The following is a 24,209-nucleotide window of genomic DNA, read 5'->3' as shown; positions in this document are numbered from 1 at the left end:
CCGCAACAAGTTCGATAAACAAATGCAGCTGAATTGCATTGAATTATGCCCCATTATGGCTGTGATTATTGTTATTATATCTCGCCCGAACCTCCTCTTTTTCGCTGTCCCTCGCCTTGGGATTATGTTGTTTATTCTTGGGAAAACTCTGTTTGCTTAGGCGACGGAGACTGCGAGACCTTTGGCTGCTCTTTCAACGGGTTGAAGGTTGACTGTGGGCTGGGAAACATCTGTTGGCTGAAAGGGAAACGATCTTGGGAACAACCGAGTGGGAGAAGCCGCGGAAATCGAGTTATCTTCTTGAGACCGGGACCTTGAAACCGTCATCAGCTCTCACTAATTGGCCACTATTCCATGTACCAATTAGCATCCATCAATGGCAAATGATCAAAATATTTTTGAATTTAATTGGCCCCATCAGCAGCAGTGCAGCAACAAAGTGGCTCTGCTAACCAGCAGACATCAATCAAATACCGACATAAATCAATCCTCAAACTTGCTACTAGTCTGCACGTCCACACCCAAAAACAAAACTAAAAACGGAATATGCAAATTAGTTTTTTACTCTCTCAATCTGTTGAACCACAAAACGAGGCTTAAAATGAGTGAATGCAAATCGCATAATAATTGACAATTGGTGGTTGAGGCGGCGGCGGAGGTGGTTGTGGAGGGGAGTGGCTGGCCATTTGGCTGGCAGTCACGTCGGAATCGAATCTGAACTGCAATTTATGCATGTGGATTGCTTACACACATTGCAAGTTGCAAGTTGTAAGTTGCTGGTTGCTGGTTGCCTGTTGCAGGTTGAATATGCTGCATGCGGCTGGTGTGTCCCGGAAAGCAGCACAAATTAAATCACAATAATTATGTAAAATTGGGGGAAACAAAGCGAAGGCACACCCACAATTGGCGGAAGAAAAAAGCCACGGATTTTGGCTTAAACTACGTGTAGTTCATATTAACTTTCCTTAGTAAGAGTGGCTAATTAGGCTCCCCTCTTGTAGATATATAAACTAAACAGCCAACACAAAAACTTGGCCACATGGAAGAAAAAACCGTGCAACCGCAAAAAGCAAAAATTGGGTGGCTCCGAAATGGTTTTATAATGTATACCAAGCAAAAACCGTTAGCTGCTCTAGTTTCTGGCTTAGATAATGACAGATTGCTGGCTTAATATTCCTTGGGGTTTCCTCTCTTTGGGGCTACTTTTTCACCGTGTTTTCAATTACCCCCCGTAATGACCGGAGCCACTTAAGTGGTTCATTATTTTATGCCAGTTTTGATAGGAGAGTGTCGTATTATCACGGATAAGATGGGGGATTTGTGATCTGATTTAGTCTGTGATCGCACACATTGGTTTCTGGGCCAATGACTGATGGTCGCCAGGAAAAGCCATAAAGAAAAGCCAGAATAACACCAACAAGCGATCAACAAAAGCAAATTGCCAGCAGCTGTTGGTTAAACGGGCCACATTCCCATATCGATCGGTTGATCGCTGGGAAAGTCGGGGATCGATAGTGAGTTGCCCAATGCGAGATGCAAACAAACAAGAGCAGTCATCGCCCCACAGCGGCAACATGATGCTGCGGCGGTCTCGTGTGGCGCAACTGCGACGTCTTCAAATGCGATTTATTGTGCTGGCAGGCACCTTACTCAAATTGACATTTGCCAAATGTCAACGCGCGACTTTTGTTTGCCAGCCTTTGTCTCGGCTTTTGCGAATCAAACTCGACTTTGATTGTCAATATTTCATTTTCATTTTGCCAGCTGCCAGCAACACCTTAAAATCATTCCTACACCGTGAATAAAAGTATATTTTGGATTTGCTGAAGTTCGATTTAAAGTTGTTATCTTACTAAAATGAGTTACTAAAGCGAGTAGTCATGATAAACAAGTGACTTATCAATTAGTGATAAAGTATAGTGTTTTAGCACCTTCCTTCGATACTACAAAGTAGAGTGCACTTCGTTCATGCCACATGTGCAACCCCAATACTTTTTTGCAAACTGCAAATTATGGAAAATTGCGTGGCCAGAGGAATCGGGCATTAGCATCTCCCTGCGTGGGCAACACCCACGCCGTTTCGTTGCAAGTACTGCGGCAACATGTTGCACTGTTCGCAGATTAGGGTCAGACGCCGAGAACGAGAATTGGCAGGGGTCTAAAGTGAAAATATGCAAACTATGGCCGACGGCTTGTCGAAGTTGCACGCTGCTGCTGTTGCAGTTGCCGCTTCGGCCAATGCAGCGACTTGAATGCTCGCTCTCTTGCCTCTGCCTGGCTAAATTTAGCATCTAATGCGATTTGTAATAGTTGAGCTAAATTGTAGACGTCCAAGTTGCTGCTGTACCAGGAAATGTTTGCCGTACGCCAGCAACACCAACAACAGAAACAGCAACAACAATGAAAGTAATAATTTTGTCGCTGCTGTGGGTTGTTGTTGTCTGAGGGGGTGGTGCATGCTGCCAGTTTTCCATATGACTTGGAGTTTTCATGTTGCTCATGTTGCTGGCTTGCCAATTGTTGTTGTCTGTGCGGGTTGTCAACACGGCGATGTTGTTGCCGTTGCCGTTTGCCGTTTGCTGTTGTTATTGTTATTGCTGGTGTTTTTGTGTCTGCAGTTTTGTCGCGCCATTGGAGAGTTTTTCCACTGCAAGTCGAAGTTGCCGCTGCTGCACCGGCGATATTGTCGCCGTTGTCATCGCTGGATTAAAATTCATTGAATGTTTTGTGGAGAATTGAGTAATTGTTGCGAAATTTCGCTCGATTTACGGAAAATGAGAGAGCTGAGGGGGGAGTCATAGATTCGATGATTTAGCATAGTGAAATCTTGAAAAATATTTAACATGTTTCCAGGTAGTTTGTTTAATTTTTATGTATCTATGATGGATTACTCAATAGGCCTTGAAACTACACACATAATCGTTCCCATAAACTTGATGGCTCTGAAACTGAAATCCACGTTTATTCTCCATTTCCTCAGAAACCCATCGATCAACTCTGAAGCAACCTCGTAAACTCACCCATTTCCACCTTTTCATTTGAAATCTCTGAAGAAAAGTGGCGCATAAATAGAAAATAAGTATAAGCCTCTGACGAATGCAACTCACGTTTTTATTGCACGATAATAACAGTCATACAGCACATGCTAATGAAGACTTGCACCTCAGCTCACCTGCACCCACCGCTCCTCCTCCGATGACCAGATATCGACGATAGGCCAGCGTTTAGCGTTAATTAATCGCTGGCGTGTGGGAAATTCATAATTTCAAATGAAAATGAAATGGTGGAAAGACAGTGGCAATTGTGGGACAATTTCCCACACTTTACTAAGACATTTCGATGCTTATCGCTGCGGTGACAACGAAAATTGTGACATGGCCAGAAGTTGCGTGTTAAGATCCGTATCGGGATGGGAATCTAAGGGGCGCAGGAACATCTGGGTGTCAACGAGGTGCTAAGCGAGACTGGCAGTCGCTCTCTTTTTTGGGTTTTCCTTTTCAAAACAAGAGTTCTGGCGAAGTACGTCAAGATAGGCTTTAAATTTCCAACTAAATGGAAAGAAAACTCAGTGCAAGTGGAAGGCGTGCCGAAACCTTCTTAGTCGTCGAGATTCTGTAATCTCGTTCCCTTCCCTCCCCTACTCTTGCCTAATAACAACATCAAGTTCTGGTAGTCCGCCAGATTTCTTGGCCCTTTCTTGGCCTTTCAGATGTACCGTTTTGTCAAGCATGTTTTTCCGCCTAATTTGTATTTTGATTAGGTTTGCCAGATTGGGTTAATATATTAAAAGCCAGCGTGAAGTGAAAAGAGTTGGAAAAGTCATCACAGAATGCGGGTGTTATGCTAATTTGGAGAAAGTTCGGAAACCAGATCAGATGCAGATACCCGAGTTGAGTAAAAACTTATCAGAGATCATTCTTCGTTAATAGGGATGAGGCTAATTTGGGAACTTACAAATTAACTCCAATTTAAAACAACTTCTTTGATCATCAGTAGATAAAACTGAATCACATACCTGGGATATAGATAGGTCAAAAGAGCAACGCAGCTTTGATTTGCACTGTTTTGTTTACCCTCGACTACTTTTGATGGGTTGTCTGGCCTTCTTTGACTTCCCTGTTTATTTACACCACTCGGGATGGCCTGCCCCATTTATTCATTCCACCTCTTTGTTGTTCAATAGCCCAATAGAGTACTCCTCTCTGTTTACCATAAACAAAAACAATCAAATGGCGCCGTACAAAAGGTGTAAGCAATTTCGGGCCATAAATCATCTGGACAATTAGCCGCATAATCTGCTGGATCTCGTCCGCGGAGGAGAACAAGCTTCTTCGGATGTTTGGCGCGACCTTCGGGCGGCCTCCGCGGGATTTTATTAGAAACATTTACCCGAACAACGAAATTACGCAAATCCGAAGAGGCGAAGGCACTAAATTGCTTAGCTAAAACATCTGATGGCCATAAAAGCCATTCCACAGCTGATTGCCCATCGTCAGGGGTGAGGTCTCATGGGTTAATTGTGGAATTTCTCAGTTGTGTTTTATAGAGTGTTAAGACAGCATTTCTGTGTGTAATTCAGAGTGTGTAACGCACAGAGGGAAAGGGAGCCCAGGCGGATGGACCAAGGTCACTCGAGGTTGTTCGTATTTTCTCTATCGGTTCTGGTAAAAGCGAAGCACTTTTCAAATGCCATCAAGGCCTCTTCAGACGCCTGCCTACCACCGCCTCTTGCTTGTGTGGGCGTGTACATGAAAAAAAAAAGGAAAATGTGGATGGAAAACGTGGAATATGCGAAGATTTGATGGCTCTTATTTAAAAAGCAATTAGTTAAGAAATTTAAACAAATAAAAGTTAAAATATATATATAAAAATATGTTTTTATACCGAGAAAGAAAACTATAAATATTTTTTTAAATATTTTTTTATGTTAAATTTGTACTTCTGAAAGACGCCGAACAGATCTTGACATTCAGAGAGGGTATAGACCAACTTTTCTCGCCTCTTGGCTTATCTGACATCTGTCTGACCAAGTGTTTGCCAGTTTGTCTCTCCGCCTGTCTGTTTGCCAGCCTGTCCGTTGTCTGCTGGCCGTGTCCACCCGCTGATCCGATGCGAGAGCTTCGCTTCGTGTGCCGACAATTGAAAGCAATTATAATTTTAGCCAGCATATGAAAGAGGAAGAGAGGAGTGTTACGTGATGGAAGCAGGAAGAGCAAACGAAAAGGCGACTGGACTGGCCTGTTGTGAAGTTTTCCCAGGTAGCAGCTGAGCAAAGATCAAGATCACACGAGTTGGCCAATTAAAACGAAATGTTGGCTGCAATCACAACTTTATTGGGCCAAAAGGAAACCTCTAATGAATCAGCCTAATCGAAGATTTCCTTTTTTTCATCTTTTCTTGCAGAATGGTCTGGATGACGACGAGGACGAAGAGGAGGACACCGAAGACGACTCATTTGGCTATGAGGGCGAAGCCACCGAGGACGACATAAACGAGGTCAACTCGGATCTGGATCTGGAGAACAGCGAGTCCAAGTCGTCGGCCACCCCCGCAGAACTCATCCTCCAGCGCTGCCAGATTGCAGCCACTCAGATTGTCTGCGGCTCGGACGAGTCCCATTCCCAGTCCCAGTCCCAGCCAGTCCCATCCCAAGCGGAGTCTCTCTCAGCGGATCAGCCACGCGATTGTCTTGCACCTCAAAAGGTAAGTCATCCCATGGTGGATCCCTCTGTCGCCTGAATGATTTGCATTTTCCGTATGTAGTTACTGTTTGACTTGTCGTCTTGTTGCGTTGTTAGTTTAGTTGCATGCCCCCGCCTTCCACAGTATTGTCAACTCTCCTAGCCTGACCTAGCCTAACCCCCATCTCAAGCTAACCAAAGAACCCAAACTGAACCGAGACCTACCAAAAAACGTTATCCCAGCACCCCAAACCCATGACCGTAAAAGGAAAAACAGAATACTTAGCAAATACCTCTGATATTTTTGGGCATCATCTGAAACGAGAGATGAAGGAAACTCAGCTCTGTAATTATTTTTGGGCATCCTAAAGAACAGTGAAGACGAGAAGGTACCCTGCAGTTCTCGTTAGCAGAGCTAAGTTCTTTTCAAAAATATTTTTTAAGTTTTAATTCGGGGGAGATGATTCCTTGACAGAGCAGATGACAATTACCTCCGAAATCCCACTTTTGGCCACTCTCAAGCACTCCTATCCCAAGAAAAACCACACCAAGTTGGCACTACTTGAAGGGCAGAGCATGTGTTAAATGTGAGCCCCATGAAAACCCGACCCACTCCCCTTCGTGTCACCCACCCACTTAACACTTTCCGACCCTCCAAACACTTGCCTTACATTCAGCCCGGCGATGAGGCCGACGAGGAGCTAGAAGAGGAGGACGAAGAACCCGATCTGGGCACCGACGTGGTGGACTTCCTCATAGGCAAGCGATCGTGGAGACAGCCCAACCACCCGAATCCCAGTGGGGCAGCCACCTTAACGGATTTCGAGGCGGACTCAGAGAGCAGTGACTTCGAGCAGGTGCAGCAGCTGAGCAGGCGAGGATTCGCAGTGGTAGCGGGAAGCACCCGAAGGGTCCTGAATCTCTTAGAGATGCCCCAGAGCAGTAATAGCAATATCAACAGCAGCAACTCGTTGCTGCAGCAGCGTCATCACAATATCGGCAACAAAATGCTGCCCAACAAGGCGCATAACAAAAACATTGCCGTGGCGGTAATCACACCCAATTCGCATGGGAACACCAGTCACGGCCATGGACTGGGCCACGGAATGGGTCACGAGCTGAACAAGTCGCCACTGGGACTGCGCAAGACGCGCCATCACCACAATGACACCTCCAAGTTCAACCGCTCCAATCGCAAGTCGAAGAACTGCGCGATCTTCTACTTCAAGCATCTAGACACGGACAACGAGCAGGGAAATGCGGCGGGCAGTGATCTCCAGAGCGAGGATGATCCGTGCTTGATCCACCGACGAAGAGTCGGAGCTGCAGGCGACGTAAGTACCGTTCTCTGGTGGTGGATCTCTGCGATATCTGTGTGCTTTTCTCTCGGTTACGGGTCAGCTGTATCAGCAGATCATCGGTGGCATTCGTTCCACTCGCCCATGTGTTGGGGTCACGTTCATCGTCGGACGAGAGTCTCCACTTATTCTCCTGGAGTCTCTCCCTCTTCTGCCCAACTAATTAGCATGCTTCGATAGTTCGCTATTCTTGATGTCTGTAGTCTAACGTGTATTAACAAATATTCATAGTTTTCGGCATGCCTAACAATTTCCTAATTAACTTTGTGTTCTTCTATTCGGTAGTCTTCATTATGAACTAATCTAACACGAACTCTCAGTCATTAATCATTCAACACAAAAGAAGTGAAAACCTAAACCTCTTTTGAGTGATGTACAGGAAAGAAGTCTAGCTGAAGTTAACTAATTTGGAATTTGCACTTAAAGAAGTCAAGTCATATCAGAGATCTATAAAGATTTCGATATAACCCTCTCTTAAGACAGATACACCGATCTTATAAAGTTAAAGCCTGTTACTGATGATGAATCTTTATTCCTAAACAGACAACATTCAGACTTAATTTGTTTGTTTCTCCGTCTGAGACTGCTCCACCACTTCTTTACTCCACCCCTTTAATTCTTCGGCAGTTTCCCTTCAATTCTGCAGTCTTCCTCCCACATTTGACAACGGCTGAGGTCGTCACCATTCGAAATGGAAATAAATTGCCAGCAGAAAGACAACGGAGAGAAGTCGGTGGAGTTGGAAAAGTCAGGGAGAAGGCGTTGTTGTCGGCAACTGAATAAAGCTTCATAGATGTTGCTCATGTGCAGCAGCCAGTTGCAGTTGCCAGTTGCCAGTGCACCGACACAACAATTTGCCATTTTGCGCAAGTAACGCTAATTAAACTTCATTTTCTACCACTTCATCTTCATCGCTGGTTTCTTCTCCAGTTGGCTTTTCCTTTGCTGAATTTTCTTACCACTGATTTTAATGTTTCAATGCGTTTTCCCTTTCCATCTGCCGCCGCTGCTTACCTCCAATGTAGATACTGAAATCGGCTGATGCCTCAACGGATGACGACGACGAAGGTTGGCTCTACACGGCGACAGCAGCAACATTGGAAGTTGCCCCAACAGCAACTGCAACATCAAGTGCCGCAACAGCAACAACATCGATTGTGGATGGTCTCCAGTCCACGGCCATCTCCTCAACCACGGCAACGGGTGCACAGCCCTCGCCCAGCGACGACTCCGATAAGGAGAACAAGGAGGCTCTGGTCACCACCACAACAATCACGGCAACAGCAACTGCTGCAACATCCATTACAGCGGCAACGGCAACAGCAACATTGCACAGCAGCGTCTACGACAGCAGCAGCGCCTGTTCCTCCTCGAATTCAAATTCGAACTCCAACGGCAGGCTCACGGAGACCTCGGCCACCTCGCGAGTCACTCAGCTGCAGATGCACTCGCACTCGCACACCCAGATGGAGTTCCACAGCAATGGCAATGCCAGCCATGGCAGGCACTCCATTAGCAACAACAATTGCTACAGCAGCATGCAACATGAGCAGCAAAACAACAACGAGGGGGAGGCAGCCGAGGAGCTAGCCAAGATCAAGATGGGCGTCGATGAGACAACTGCTGATATGGCAAATGGAAACGCCACCAAATCTCAACAGGTGAGTAGTCAGATTTGGGATTTGGTTTTGTAAATGTTAAAAGGGGAACTCGGAACTTTGAGATAAGATCGATCTAGGTTTAAAATGTTAGTTCATGTGTTGCATAACCATTTTACTTAAGTCACTTTCCTTAATGTTTAGTCTAGTCTAGTTTACCAGCATTTTGCACAGCTCTTCGAGAACCCTCACATTCAGATCGACTCTTCAAAGCCGCCATTTGTGGGGCACCAGAAATCGAGTCTGGTGGCAAAGTCTGTTCGATTTGGTTCGGTTCGGCCACTCGACTATTGGGCAAGTTCCCACAGTCAGTCAAGTGCCAAGTGCTCAAGTCTAGTGGCCATGTCTGTGACTTGTGTCAATAAAAGAGCTTGGTCTGTGGCGTAGAAGCAAGGGGCAGGAGCGGGCGCTGAGGATTTAGGATTTGGGACTGGTGGACTGGTGGACTGGGTGCCGGGCAGAGCGTTTTCAATAAATGGAAAACCTCAGCGGATGATTAAGCAGTTGGGTTAATGAAAGCGAATCATGCACCGACTCCTGCCGTTCCAAACGGCGGACTGAGGCCTCGATCGATGACTACCGACAAGGCATGATGTCGTGGTCCAGGAAAAACGATCGCCGTCGCTCGGGAAATTGAGCGGAGCACGTCAAAAATGGGAAAGTACGAAATTAACTGGGAAACGTGTGATTTATTTCTTCATTGAAGGCAAATGAAAAGAAGCCCAGGCCGACGTGAGGCGGAATGAAACGAAACAATCGAAAGGGACAGTCTGTCCCAGACTCGTACAGCTCAGGTTGAAATAATAGTTTTTTGTGCCTCTTGACAGTTTCTGGGAGTCAAACGAAAGACTTGGGCTCAAAGATGAGTCCTACTGATATTGTGGCTTACAAAGTTCAGGATATAATCAGGAGAAGTTGATCAAATTATTAATAAATGGCATTTCTCTTCCCCCACAGATGAGCAACAGTTTCTACAGCCGAGCGGACATCTGCAACATCAGCGTGTGGCCAGCAGAAACTGCGGCCAATAGCCACTTGCCACCAAGATCCCCGGCCAAATCGGCCAAGTCCTCCAAGTCGCAGGCCAGCAGCAGCAACGCCACCATGTCGGCCTCCATCGCTTCCCCAGCCAAGGTAAGCCATAAAGTATGGATATGATGGGAAGAAGGAAGTCAAACTTCCTGCTAATGAGATTGAGACATTAACACGGCAGTGTGGTTTGTCCGTGCTAATCATGATTAATGGCTGGCAGTCTTTTATTTGACTCAAACGGACTAAGAAATACCAAATCAAAACTTTCGAGACAACTTTGCAAAGGGGAGATGTATAACTGTATTCTTGAACTAGCTTTAAACTAAAACTAGGAAAATGGTTGTCAAATGGATATAAGAAATGGAGTTTAGAAACTGAAAGAAGTGCCTGATCTCTATCTGTGAGAAAACTTTCTCTTCCTAGGGCCATGATCTATAGATCCGCGGGATACCCCTTTCATCAATCAGTCTGTTCTAGATTATTTAGTTTTAAATTGTATCTAGATTGATTTTTCACTGCTGTAGAAGCCATCGCAGATGATCGATTATGAGTTTGATCCACCGATCGTTGGATAGCTCTATGTATGAGTACAAGTATATCGATGTCGGTGGTCCAACGGCGATCCCCTCCTATCGATTTGATTTAGCTGTTTGCGTGCGTCGGTTCAAATTTCTCTCGGCTGACTTTGTGGTCACTTTTTGTGCGTGTAAAAGCGGTGGTAAAACATGCGAAGCTGACATCTTACTGAGCGTAATGGCGAGTAATTCAATCTGCGGCTTTGGGCTGAGTGCGGAGGTGTGGGAAATCCAAGGAGTGGACCAAATCTCCCGCCGAGTGATCCCATCATTTGTCGCCGCCTATCAACGTCGCTTCGGAAAAGCCAACGTGTTTGGCAGTCAGCACTCTCACTTTCCCGTGGCCAGCATGATCATGTTTGAGCATTTTCACAGTCCCATTTGCATTTCGCAGTTGTCGCACGCAATTTCCACCGCCATTTTCCAGCCGAGGGCCGTCAGCTACCCCTTTTCCCCTTCTTTCCCTCGGACTGGCACGCAGTGCGTTGATTTATTGAGAGTGAAATCTTGTGCAGCTTTGATTAATTTTGACAAATTTTGCATTTTCGCAACCCGATCTCGAACCTGAACCTGAACCTGATCCCAAAGCCCCAAAAAAACCAAACGCATATATCAAGTCGACGTAACCGAAACCGATCCCAAGATAACGAGGAGCGGTGACGTCGGTCAAAGCACAAATAAATCTTTTAAAAATCATCAGTTTTTAATTCATATCTTATCGATTAGACAACCTGATTTGTTTGGGATTGCAAGTTAAATGGTGGCAAGCTGATAGGCAGAGACAACGTTTAAATTTGAAAAGCCAACAGTGACATTAGGCCAAGTCCCAATGAATAGATTAGTGTCATAAGAGTAACAGACAAGTCTATTTATCTCATCCATTAGACATTCGATTTAATAACACGATTTAATAAAAGCTTAGATAGGCAAAGTACTAATTAGTTAGTTGGTGTAGCAGGTATTCGTCACATAATTTGATAATATATATTGGGAAATAACTTTAATCAAAAACAATAATTTATAAGCATATACTATATCGAATTATCTGCTTACCCTGAACTGACATTATAGTTATCTTATCGATTTGCGCAAATGATTTTTATTCACAATAAATGCCCACAAAATTGATCAAATAACAATAAAACTAAGGCGAAAAATCAAAACAGTATTAAAAAAAATACATATCATGCGCAGGAGCTGCCTATCTGGCTGCTAATGCATGCTCCACTCGTAGATTTTTGCCTCAAATCGATTTCGGGGCATTATCTTATCAAACTGTCCGACTCTCCCGCACCGCCCCTTCCCCGGGGGCCATTATCAAACGCATTTCGGTTCGACAGTTTATTTTAATTCGTGGAGCAATCCCCACTATTCCAGCGAGCTAGCTAGAGTGCGAGAGTGAGTGCACTCCAGAGCCAGAGCCAGAGCAGCGATGGAGCGATGGAAGCACTGGAAGAGCATTAGCCTCAGTGTGATTCGCAACGTTGGAGCCGACGGGCGGACGAAAATCGGGGAGCGGACTGCCAAGATAATGGCTAAAAATTAAATAGACAAACAATTGCTAAAACAACAATAGAAAGCCCAGAGCAGCGGCAGTAACGAACTGTGTTTATTTCGTTGCGAAATTTGCATTAAACAAATACAAAAGGCAGCATTCCGTTCGGAAAGAAATAAAACAAACAGTAAACATAATAGTTCGACTCATTAAATCAGCGGGATACAGTGAAAAAAATCGAATACCTGTTACTCTCGCTTGGTAGATGGTAAAGCTGTAAGTGGCTATGAAATTAAAAGAGATTTAACACCCAACTAAATTAATAAACATGTCGGTAATAACAAAAGTAGTGCAGAAATATGAAAAACTCTTTTAAATAGAACGTGATGTGATGGTGTGATATCAGTATTACCGATAAGGTAGTTCTTCTGAAACTGTAAGCATTTGCCTGGCCCCGTTTTCCTTAAAAGACATTAACGCGATTAGATTTTGGCCAAAAACATGTTGCGTGCGGGCAAAAATATAAATAAAAGCAAGAAAACCAAACCGACAACAGTCAAGGCCCAGAGAGTGAGAGCGGGATAGGTTCGGACGGTCAGAAACAGATAGAGCTGCGACGACAGTCTAAGAGGCACTGCCGTCGAGGAGTTGAAGTTGAGTCCGACTCCGAGTCTGACTGCGAATCCGAATCCGCATCTGTATCTGTATTTGAAGCTCTGGCTTTCCAGTTTTGGGCTTAATTGGCAGCCCGGCGTCCGCACTCGCATTAATAATTGGCTTTAATTATCACAAACGCCCAATCGCTTTTTCGCGCTCACTGGGCAACTAGCGGTAACTGTAAGTCGGAGTTGTGGCAAGCTACAAGCCGCGAACGTAAACGGCGTTTTCACTTGGCATTAGAAAATTGTTTCCGTTTTGGCACCAGTCGTTCTCAAACTGCCAGCAATCGCGTGCCTCGCTCACCGCAGGAAGTTGTTAATTAAATTAAGCCAAAGATTAAGCATCCACTGACGGCCAGAGTGAGTTTTTGACTTGAGCTGCGATAAAAAGACATCTGCAGGGGGGCTCCAAAAGATACAATACAGTGCGCGACATCTGTCTAAGCCATATAAAGAAAACCTTCAAATTGTTCAATTGACCCGGTAAAAAGAGACAAAACTCAGATAAAAGAAACCGTTTCGTAATTGCAGGGGAATAATTAGCCATGCTCCGGTGGTTTGCATATGTGTAAACTGGAAACAGCTTAAAGCAACCGAAATCTGATGTTGTCACATTATGAGTCGGTCTTCGAAGCTGGGCGGTTGATTTCTGTTTAAGGCAGTCCCAACCCTTTTCGAAAAAGTTCATTAGATCACCAGAACCTCTGCCTTTACAGGGTTTGTTTACTAAGATAGATCAAGTAAATTGTCAGGCAAACTCCCGTACTTAGATACTGTTACTCAACCAAAGATTGTGAATAGACTGGCAAAGGCCACCTAAATATAATATCTTCTGTCATAGGAAACGGCTTTTCTTCTCAGAAAGTACCTTGGTGAGCAACCCACTTACTTGATTGATGGGATGTGCGAAAAAAGTAAAGGTGGGGTGGAGGGGGGAAGTCAGCGATATAAACAGACCTAGATAAGGACAAAAGTGTATGGCGAATTCAAGCCGCCACTTCACTCCCCCACCCGCGGCACTCCACTCCAGCCCAATCCATTCAAATCCACTCGACAGTAATGACGTTGAAGTGCACTGGGAACGGGTGACAAATAGCGATAAGCGGGCGGGGAAATGAGTTCTCAGCGATAAGGAAAACACTCCCACAGCCGAAAGCAGTCTTTCCCTCTTTGCTGATAAGATTTCCACTCTCTTGCGCTGCATTTCCTATTTCGATGGTCTTACAGTGAAGCTTCCCAATTTCATCGAATGGTGATTAATATTTTACTGAATATTTTTGAAGTTTTCTCAGATAAGTTTTTGGTTTGCAAGCTTAGAGAAAGTTTAGTTTCCTCAGGAACGTATTTCGAACCCGCATAATATAGCTACTGGTATTTGAAAGATAACAACGATAGTTCTTACTGAATCTGAACTGTACTTAGTCATCTTTACGACTCTACTGATTCAACCGCCTGAAGCTTGCAACTCCGATTGGGCACGCTCATTAATTTCCGCTCTCTAAACAAATTTCCCTCGCCGGCTACTCACACTCCCCGCTTTTCCTCTTTCCTCTCCAGGGCAAGGTCTCGCATGATTCAATCAAGCAGTTGGTGCTGGAAGCCGAGCATTTGGTGCGCGACGCCCAAGAGACCGCACTGAAGACGCCAACCAAGCAGAAACATTCCATCATTAAGATCTCGTCGACAGTCAAGAAGCGCGAGGTCACCATGCCGCATCCCATCAAGCAGCGCGTGGAGGTGAGTTTCGTGAAGATACTATATATATATATATATCTATATATATGTATAGTAAAAAAGATGTAGCTAAATCCTATAAACCTATTAATCACCCACCTCCACATCTCTCCCCTTAGGAATGGCTGGAGCACCAGCCCTCAACCCCACAAGTGCTGACCCGCAGCCGCACCCACGAAATCCTGCCAGGCTGCAAGCCCGATGACTGCGAGGCATCTGGGGAGGCATCCGAAACGGATTCAGTGCCTCACCCCGGAACTGGTGTGGCAGGAGGAGTAACGAACGGCGCGGGATCGGACTCTTCGGAGGGCTTCACCGATTCCATTGCCACCTGTATGCAAACGAGCACGAATTCCTATGGGAATTCCACGGAGAGAATCGGTGGCTCTGCAGAGCCCATTGGGCAGCCAACCACGCCTTTGGGCTTTGGCAGCAGCAATCAAAGCCTTAACGTGAAGATTGTGAAGCGACCACAGACGCGGCGCAAGTCTGAGAGGCCATGGTCGGTCTCGTGTCTGTCCCAGTTGACCACAGATGCAGCCCAGTTGACGTTGGCCACGTCTCGGATAGTGGAGAACTCTCCGCCAGGACTGGCCAGTCATTCTATCAGTGAGAGTGCCCTGGACTCTCTTTCTCCGGGACCAAGACCGCGGGCTGCTTCTTCCTCGGGAACGGGAAGCAATGCAGCCAGGAAGGCGGACAGTAAGGGATCCCTGAGAAGAAGGAAGGCCAGGAAGAAGCGCATTTCGGCTTCGGCTGGCAGGAAATCAGATTCAGGTTCCGAACTGGGTGGAGATCTCACCCAGACGCTGATGAAGTCCTGCGAGTCGATGTCCTCCCAGCAGCTGCAGGAGTTCACCAATGCCCTGCTTAGCATCCAAAAGGGGGCAGCCCCTTTGAGTCCTAAGGGAGACGTTTCTGGAGTTCCTCTACTGGGCGAAGGCGAGGCTGGGGAGACCCAATTGATGCTCCCCAAATTCCGAGTGGGATCCTTCACCACGGCTGGCCTATTGGCCAGTGAAACTAGACTGGGAGCCCTAGCTGCCCTGTCCAACTACATGAACGAGGACGAGCAGCAAGCTGGTGAGTTGGGAGGAGACTTCCGCGGTTTAGGACTACTCGAACTGTATTCTCTATCTATCTGTTTTCTCACACAAGCACCCAAGCCGGTTCAGACCAGGCTCAAAGGTATTGCCAATGCACCCACACTTCCAAGTCATTACTTGAGATATTCCTTAGCTATCAGTCATCCTTCCTTCCCAGATCCCTCTTTAGCTATAATTTAATAATACGATTCTTTTCCCCATAGAACTCAGCACCGAGGACCATCACAGCAGCATCTCGGAGACGGCCTGGGACAACTACCAAGAGAAATACAACTCGGAGAACTATTCCGAGGGCTTCGACTCGGATGCGGCCCGGCGTCTCTTGGAATTCGGCGACGACTATCGGTGAGTGCTGGCAAAAATAATGATGAGGGCGACCTTTGAGGCCGTGCCAAGAGTTATTTATAACCGCTCAAAACCAAACCCATCCGCAGCAATTTCATCGACTCGCAGTCGGACTGCTGCAGTTCTCTGTCGGCAGCCAACAATCTGGACTCGTTCTCGCCGCCGCGCATGGACTCGCTGCAGAAGCACGAGCTGAAGACCCTCCACATCAACCAGGAGACAATCACCAGCAGCGTGGACCACGCCCGCCGCCAACGCGCCCTTGAACTGCAGTACGAGCGCCGTCGCAAGACCTTGGAAGTCCGGCGCAAGTCGTGTCAAGGTGGGGAGTTAAAATCCTTTTTCCTTTTGGGATATAACAAGAATTTTTCCCTCCCCAGACATGGATGAAATCCCATTGGCTGGCCCCCAAAAGGAGCAGCCTCCGCAGCAACTGCAGACGCAGACCTCGTTGTCTGCCTCTGCCACCGCCCTAATGACAACGCCCAAGAGCCAGTCCATCAGCCAGCAGCTTAACCAACGCACAGAATCCGTGGGTCGGAAGCTGGACTTCGGCGGAATGAGCCACTCTGCTCAGTCCCTGCTGCGTCGTACCTCGGAGAGCGATACTTCGACCAGAAGGCGACGCACTGTGACGGCGGATGAGAGGAGACGCTCCTCCCGCAACCTGGAGAAGTGCATCAAGTTGATTGCAGCCACCACTTCCTCGTCGAGTGGCTCGGACTCCGAGGACGGAGAGCAGGAGATGCGATCCCTCCTGCAGCAGAGTCGGGACCGACTGGACGACACCAGAGCCCTGAAGATAAGATGCCATCTGCTCAGACCAGAGGATTATGTAAGTCAGATCACGGCTGCTTCGTTAGATCCCTACTAACTTCAGGCACATCCTAATCCCCAACCAGAACGAGATTATCAACACTTGCCGGGACAACATCCGCTGCCTGGAGGCCGTGCTGCGCGGTCCGCCCGGCACCGTGCTGTCCAACCACTGCGCTGGCCAGACAAAAGGTGAGTTCCAGCCTCCACCACCTCCACGCAAACCATCATCATCATCCGTATCAGCCGGCTTACGCCGGCGCCGAAGGCAGCGGCCAAAGACTGAGCCTCCTAGCCGCAGTCCCACGGAATCCGGGGACTCCCGGCAGCTGATGCAGGTGGCCGAGTGCCAGTGTGCACCCATTACGCGCTTCTTGGCACGGGTGATCGAGTTTGTGCTGGACGTCAGCAACATGCTGGAGCACTTTACGCTCTACCGGTTCCTGGCGGGAACGCTGAGGTCGCTCTACGAGCTGGTCAACCGGCCCGGCGGGCGCCTCGGCCGCTTGTTCGGCAGCTTGCGGGGATTGTTATAAAAAAAAAAACAGAGTTAAAAATCCCAAGTCCGCGCTTAAAGCATGTATTATACGGATGCCTTTGATCACTGTTCAAATTGATCTTTAAACCACTGTATTACGATAGTGCATATGATGTATGATTGGAGAAAGTTTGTTTTTGCATTTGACAAAACGCATTTCGCATCGAATTTACTTATCAAGTTATTTACGCAACTTAATCGCCTTCTGTTCTATTTTATTATTATTTCAAATAATCTTATTTTACTTGTTCTTTTCATTTTCTTCTTGCGCATTTGTTTACTTTTTGGCAATAAAATCTACACACCAAAAGCAAAACTAAAATTGTTATAATTCTCAATTCTCAACTTGCGTTTGTATCCGTTTGTCCCGTGAACTATCCCTAATTTAGTTTTTATTTTGGTGTTCTGTCATTTTGTCACTCTGTCACTTTGTCATCCGTTCGTTAACTCCACGTAATGCCGCTAATGCTTGTGTCTTTGTCAAATGTATTAACAAATTAATTTAACAATCCAATAACTGTCGTGTTTAGATTGCTTATAGTTTAGTTACTCAGATCATTTAGTCCAGCACTAATATCGATCCCGTCCCGAAGCAGTAATGGTGTGCTCAAGTCTCAGTTGCTCTCGAAGAGATCTTGAGATAACCCAAATAATCTACTTTAAGTTGTTAGCTTTAAGGACCTTATCAACGACTGACCCATATTTGGCAGTCGGTTAATATCTAATTTATATTTAACTTTCACCTTATCTGAGTCCCATAAGGACTATTAACTGGCAATTTTCATTATTCTTCAAGACTAGGTATCTATAATCCGACATATCTATTTTTATTACCTCAGTGGAAAATTTCTTTACATGGCATGGTTTGCGTCCGCGATAAAGTTTTGAAAGCATTGCAACTTGAAAGCCTCTAAACATTTAAATTGCCTAAAAATTTTCCAAATTCTTTGAAGTTTTTCCGAATACATAAATCTGCTTAAATCGCAGAAGTATAGGTACTTTTTAGCCAGCTGCTTAATTCTGACCCCCAACAAGAGCAAATTTATTTTCGCCCGCTGACGTCACACGCCCGCAACGTGTATTTATAAACAAATGTGATGACTTGGTGGAAAATTAATTTATATGCGAGGGCTGGTTCAAAAACTTGCAGAGTCTATTTGTGCAAAGAACTGGCCGCAGTGCTTACAAAACTGCAGCTTTACTTGTTCAAACTGTAGACTTAGGGGTTCATGTAGAAGTCGCTAGGTAGCGCTTTTGTGTGTGCTCTCCAAACTGTAGCTTCAGCTTTTGGCCTTTGGGCTGTCGTCATCGCTTGTTGTCGTTGTCTGGTTTATAATTTATTTTGGTTGCGTTAGAAAAAGTGACGTCGCCTTTTGAAATATAGACTTATGAGAGTGTTTTTTTGGTAATGCGGCTTGGCCTTTGTTTCCGCTTGATCTCTCGCATCTATTGAGCGCGCCTTATAGATATACAAATATAAGAATAAAAACGGTCTTTTTAGGGATTGCGTATGACGAAACCAAGTTCAAAAGTTCTCTGTTTCGGAGTTCTCTCTTTGGGATGTTTGCGTGTTAGCTTCTGAATGTTTTTCTACACAAAGAGAAATATAATAATATAAATATATATAATAAATATAAAAATATTTTATCATGCTCTTTGAACGTTTAAAGTTAACTTCTTAGTTTCAAAAACACTATTTTTTTACTTCATATTTAAAAGGAAATTAAGTACGTTTGTTATTTTCTGTTTTTTAAAAAAGTTCTGTTTCGAAAATAAATAACTGTGCTAGGCGAGCACGTTACTTTTGCCCTCTGGCTCTCTGCCGCTCGAACTGTCTCCCCTTTTTCTCAGCTCTCAGCTGTCTCTGCGTGGCGGTTCGTCTCTCCACAGCTCTCAGTTCAATTTCTGCGCGCGTTCCAAGCGGTCGTTCTCTGTTTCCCGACTATAATTAATTTTTAACGTGCTTCCGCGAAATGTGTGAAATAATCCAACGAGATACTCGCATAATTCCGCAAAAAGAGCTGTGATAAGAACATAACTAAGTTACTTAAGCCTGTCGAAAAATCCCACTAGAAGTTCCATTCATGAAAACCAGGGTCACCCCTTGTATAAGAGTTCCTGTTCGTTATAAGAGTTTCGCGTAAATTGCGGTAGTTTTCGAACCTAAACTAACTTCATTGAAGTATTGCTTAAATTACGGAGGAAATTCCCATAATCTGTGTTGTGTGCTCCGGAAAACGGAATCGAAATGCTTTAAAACTCAAATTGATTACGAAAATTGATTTCAAGTGGCGCATCGAACAAAGGGAATCTGGGTCACGCGGGGGTTGAAGAGAGCCTTTCCCGCCGAGGGTTGCCAGGGAATAGCTCCAAAGGCACAATGGGGAAAGTCAGCGTGGCCGTCCAGACGGACATACTGAAATGCTTTTCGGCCACTTCTTCCACCAACACGTCGCGTTCGTCATCGGAGCAAGGTAAACACTTGGCCACCGAGCAAACACTATGCCAGACTAAGATACAGCCCGTTATGTGTACTGAGATGATGTGATGGTGGGGTAAACATAATTGGGAAACAGGTGTAAACAGTGCGAGGGGCCAAGGTGAGGCGGAGCACAGGCACTAGGCAGAGATCGCACAGTAAGATAAGAGTGAAACCAGCAGGGCAGATTCATTCACAAAGGGAAAACAAGCGAAGATAGTTTGGAGGGAAAAGTCGGGCTAAGTAGGCAGGTGACTAGGCAGGCAATTAGAGGTATGAGAGAAGAGAGATTTAAGCTCAGCGCTAGGAAAACCCATAATTACGCTAGTTAGATGCCCTAGCATGACACTATAGTTCGGAGTGGAATGACAATGTAGCTAAGTTAGGAGGTGTAGAAATGTTTAGGCCAATTAGAGGAACTTTTAAAGATAATATCAAATAATTGGTCTGATCTTAACATTGCAATAGAAGGTATTTTGAGTTCCCAAATTCAGCTTAAGCTATTTGCATTTTATTCTCCTCTTAATGAGGCCAGTATAAGCTGTTGCCACATATGAGAGCTCTCATCTCAAAGAATCTAAAGAAGCAGCAGGGAACTCTTCTACATCATAAATCCGCCACTTGAGTGCTTGATGATCTTCTCCAGATCTTCTAGCAGATCCGCTAGCTATTGCGCCATTCTTGCCGCAATTCACATAAAGAATTCTTCTGGCGGACTCTGCCACTCGTTTCTGCCAGACCCATTGACCGACTTTGATCTTCAAGCTGCCAAATCGGGCTGCAAGTGGCCATTGGCCAGGCCATCAGACACTTGGCTCGCTAATTAGGGTGCTTACTGTACCATCAATGCACTTCATGCGCCGCTGCCCCTCGTCGACCCGCTAATTAACGGTAAATGCAGAACAGTGATCACTCCTATAGCGAGCATTTTATGGTGGCGTTCCCCTTTGAAGTTTCCAAGATTGTTTTAGTTTTGGAGCGGGAAAAGCCGGAACCGGTTGCCTCAATTACATCATAACTTTTCTGTTTTTTCTGCCAGCGCTGCTCAAGTTCAAGTTCTCGGTTGTCATTCGATAAAGTCGAGTCATTAAAAACGGATCTCTTGCCCCATTTGTGGTTGACCTTCGCTTGATCAGAGTTAGAAACGAGATCTAAGGTAACCGATTGAACCAGCTCAAGTTGCTCCTAATTGTGGTTGGCCAAAGTGGTTCAAGTCGTTTCTCCGGAGGGCACTGAACCGCAGTAACTGGCTACTTCCATTTGCATTTGCAATACCATTTGCAGTGCTTTGTCGATTTCCGCTTGTGAATTTCCTGCCTGATTGGGGAGATTTATTACTTCATTCATGCAGAAACACCGCTCCCCAGATCCATTCGCAGTTCCAGCATTTTTAGCATCTCTATGGTAATTTTCGGTTGGTTCTCTGCCGCAATCTAATCAGCAGTTAATAAGCGTTTAAAAATATCCAGCGACCGACGTTGCTTCATGAATATTTTTCACTAATTGTCTATAATTATTGTCTGCTACCACACAGCTACGCTCGCTCATAAGTATTCAAGATTAATTTGGCAAATATTTTGGGTTGTGTCTTAGGTCAGGCGACTAGGCGGTTGCCTCCGCTTTCGTTGCTTACCTCACCTGCCTCGATTTGTGTTTTATCTATAGAATACGTTATTCCATTTAAGGTGGATGGAAGTATCTATGGTTATTTCTGTTAAGAAATCCAGGACACACCTTCTAGGCTCTGTTTATTGCCCTCTGTCACGCTACTCCTTTGGGTATCCTATCCTTGCAAGTCGGGAAAGGAAAACTTAATTAAATTGAGGTTGTCGTTGGGTGTTTAGTCTTCAATTTAGAAGGGAACGAATGCAAAACCGATCATGAAAGCGATCATCAATCATATAACTTCTAATTATCTTCGTTCTAATAGCTTTTGGAATGAGCTCAGATATGAATTTCTCACTTTTGTATGACTGCACTATGGCACTTGCTCTCTGATTTGTTCTCTCTCGCTCCCAGCAACACCTCTCAGCAGCACCCACGTTAAATACGATTCTCCCATTGTGGCCAACAACTGTAGCCAACGTCAACGACCTTGGCCAAAAACCCCGCCCTCCCCTGTGCGGTCTCTTGCAGTTTTGCAGTTTTCGTCTGCTATTTGCATTTCAGCTATCGTGACGAAATTCGCTGCAATTAATACAAAAAACAGACAAAACAGCGGCAGGCGAATTTGCATGTCAGCGAAGAAGCTTCAAAGTGATGAAACGCTGAAAATTTCTTCGCTGAAATGAAAACTATTTGGGGAAGACTTGTCTTAGAGCTTAATTATAATGATTCGCTTTCGTGAAATATGAGCATTTATGCGGTTTGATTAACGCAAAGAGAAAGTATCTCGCGGGTCAGTAATCTCTCGCACTTAGCCAGATATAATGGCTAATCAATTTTATGTGCACTTTTTGCCTCTGTCATGAAGTTATCTCGCGGGGATTATTCAATATCTGCCGGAAAGCAGGTGGAGTCCGGCCCCCAACTCCAACTCCAGATCCGATCAAAAACAATCTTCGTAAAGCGGCACCAACTCTAAACTCGAACTTGCAACGAGTTTAAACCGCCGGACGACTGATTTCCAACAAGATTGGGTAACGCAAGCACCAAGACCCCGCCAAAGTGCGTGTGCACTGAGAAAAATGAGATCTAGTTGCAAAGATTGAAATCTTCAAGATTGTTTATTAAATCTTGAAAGCCTATAATATTAGCCATTTGCATTAGAAGGCAGAAGGATTGTGGGAGTACATACTAACCTTTGTTGTAAGCTATCCTAGTATTACTGATATCGTATCAGCTCACTCTTAGTTCGCTGCCTAATTAACTTGTTAGGCCTGGCATGAAACCCCCTCTCGATCCCTTTACAAAACTCCGCTTGCTTCGCTCTCGATCGCTTTGGTTCCGCTCGAGTTGCTCTTGTGGGTTGGCCGCTCCCCGTCGTCCGCCCACTTGGTGCAGTCCAAGGGTATCCAAGTCGAGCTTTCAGCTCCGCTGCAGCTACACTGAAGTACACTCAACCAGTTTCGGTTTGGCTGCCAACAAGTTCGGATCGGTTGGGCTCGGCTTATCCTTCTCCGCGAGTGCGTTGCATCCTCCTCTGCCTCTTATCACAGCCGAAATCTGAAAAAGAAATAAACTGGTAAAAACACCGTTTTTGGCCAGCCCCAAGGTGAAAGCAATTTGTGCAAACTCACATTACGCATTGCGTTTTAATAAGCCAACCGGGCCACACGCACTTGTCGCCAGTACTTCGATTTTGGTTTGCAGATCACAAAGAAGTGCAGCTGTTGAGGTGTTCCAGTCCAGTTTCGTAAGAGTTAACTCCGGTGGAAGTGAGTCTTTGTTTATTTTTAGATCTGTAAGTGTGTAATAGCCCTCTCGCTGCCTAGGATATCATTCCGACAACTCCTTTGTTAGTTTGACATCCTAAAATATCAGTAAAAGTGTATAATACGAGGTATCAGAAGGTCGACGCACTGTTTGCTTGCTCTTTTGCTCAGCTAGGGTTGACACCAAACTTCTGGTTCTGGTTCCAGTCCGCCCAACATCGACGCAGAGTGATTACCCCAACACAAACATTCTACATGCCAGTCGGAAATGGCAGCCAAAGGGGCCTCTGGAAATGCAGCGCCAACCGTTTAAGCCAAACATTTTCAATTAGAAAACTTTTCTGTTTCTGGCGCCCACAACCGCAAAGCGATTGCAAAGTTTTAACTGCAGCGGCTGGGGCTGCGGCTGTTTTCCTTTTCTTTCCCTTCTTTTATTTGTTTTTCTTTGCCGGCCCAGAGTTTCACTTTCCGCTGAAGTTCGCCAGCGTTTAGAGAAAGGTATTCATTACCAAGGGCTCCTGGAGCAAAGTGGAAATGGAAGTGTACTATAAATGGAAATGAGATTGCCAGCGCCCAATTAAGTAGCCTTTCTCTCGTGCACCATTTAACTCTGTTAACTCGAATCACCGTCCTGCCGCACCTAACCGACCACGTCCTCACGGTTCCCGCTTGTCATCTTTTCCCGCAGATCTGCTCGCCGCCTGGGAGGACCTGCTCAGCTGGAGCGAGAATGCCTCGGCTGCCCGGAAACTGCAGCAGGAGATGAACGTGCTCAAGCACTCGCTGCAGCGACTGGGAGACAAGCCCACCCCGGAGCTCCTCGACACGGAGCCGGCCATCCAAATCGCCGTGGAGGCTCTTAAGGTGAGTGCAAGAATACAATAACCTTCTGCCTTTTACTAAACCTCATCCTCTCTGCAGTTCGAGCAGTCGCAACTGGCCAGCTATAGGACCAACATGCTGCGCCTCAACGCCTCCGTCCACAGCTGGCTCACTAAGCAAGAGAGGCGACTGCTGAGCGCCTTAGAGGAGCAGGAGCAACAACAGGAGTCCGAACAACTCACGCAGGATAACCCCATGGAGAAGGATAAGGCCGCCGGGGACCAGAAGGACCTTCCGGCCAGCGGAGCAGTGGCCATCACGGTCACCGACAGCAATGGTAATCAAGTGGAGGCACTCGCCACAGGAGAAGCCTCCACCTCCACGGCAGGCTGGGACGTGCACTCCCTGATGTCCTCGGAGCAGGAGTTCCACAAGCACCTGAAGAACGAAGTAAGCGACATGTATGGCGCCTGGGATGAGGCGGATGCTAGGTAAGTTAACCCCTGACATCTGCATTTGGATTTCTTCTATCTGGAA

At 45.8% G+C, this 24,209-nt stretch overlaps 1 protein-coding gene across 6 annotated transcripts in view; it reads left to right on the top strand.

Moving 5' to 3' along the window:
- LOC108104664 overlaps window positions 1–24,209 on the top strand; it is a 108,851-nt gene that overhangs the window by 82,597 nt on the left and 2,045 nt on the right. For 3 of the 6 annotated variants that reach the window (XM_017210854.2, XM_041817994.1, XM_041817996.1), the window contains 12 exons: window positions 5,404–5,703; window positions 6,359–7,015; window positions 8,065–8,700; window positions 9,655–9,831; window positions 14,016–14,195; window positions 14,312–15,275; window positions 15,502–15,643; window positions 15,733–15,965; window positions 16,024–16,478; window positions 16,546–16,651; window positions 23,539–23,714; window positions 23,772–24,163. In XM_017210854.2, coding sequence (XP_017066343.2) covers window positions 5,404–5,703; window positions 6,359–7,015; window positions 8,065–8,700; window positions 9,655–9,831; window positions 14,016–14,195; window positions 14,312–15,275; window positions 15,502–15,643; window positions 15,733–15,965; window positions 16,024–16,478; window positions 16,546–16,651; window positions 23,539–23,714; window positions 23,772–24,163 — 4,418 coding nt within the window. Of the gene's footprint in view, window positions 1–5,403; window positions 5,704–6,358; window positions 7,016–8,064; window positions 8,701–9,654; window positions 9,832–11,795; window positions 12,076–14,015; window positions 14,196–14,311; window positions 15,276–15,501; window positions 15,644–15,732; window positions 15,966–16,023; window positions 16,479–16,545; window positions 16,652–18,852; window positions 19,472–23,538; window positions 23,715–23,771; window positions 24,164–24,209 lie in introns of those variants that run through there. The other 3 variants (XM_041817995.1, XM_041817997.1, XM_041817998.1) reach the window with 3 other exon arrangements.

The sequence above is a fragment of the Drosophila eugracilis genome, unplaced genomic scaffold (assembly GCF_018153835.1).
Source record: "Drosophila eugracilis isolate 14026-0451.02 unplaced genomic scaffold, ASM1815383v1 contig_2088, whole genome shotgun sequence".
NCBI lineage: Eukaryota > Metazoa > Arthropoda > Insecta > Diptera > Drosophilidae > Drosophila > Drosophila eugracilis.
Note: the sequence above shows the minus strand (reverse complement) of the source record. Positions and strands in the feature narration are given on the sequence as shown.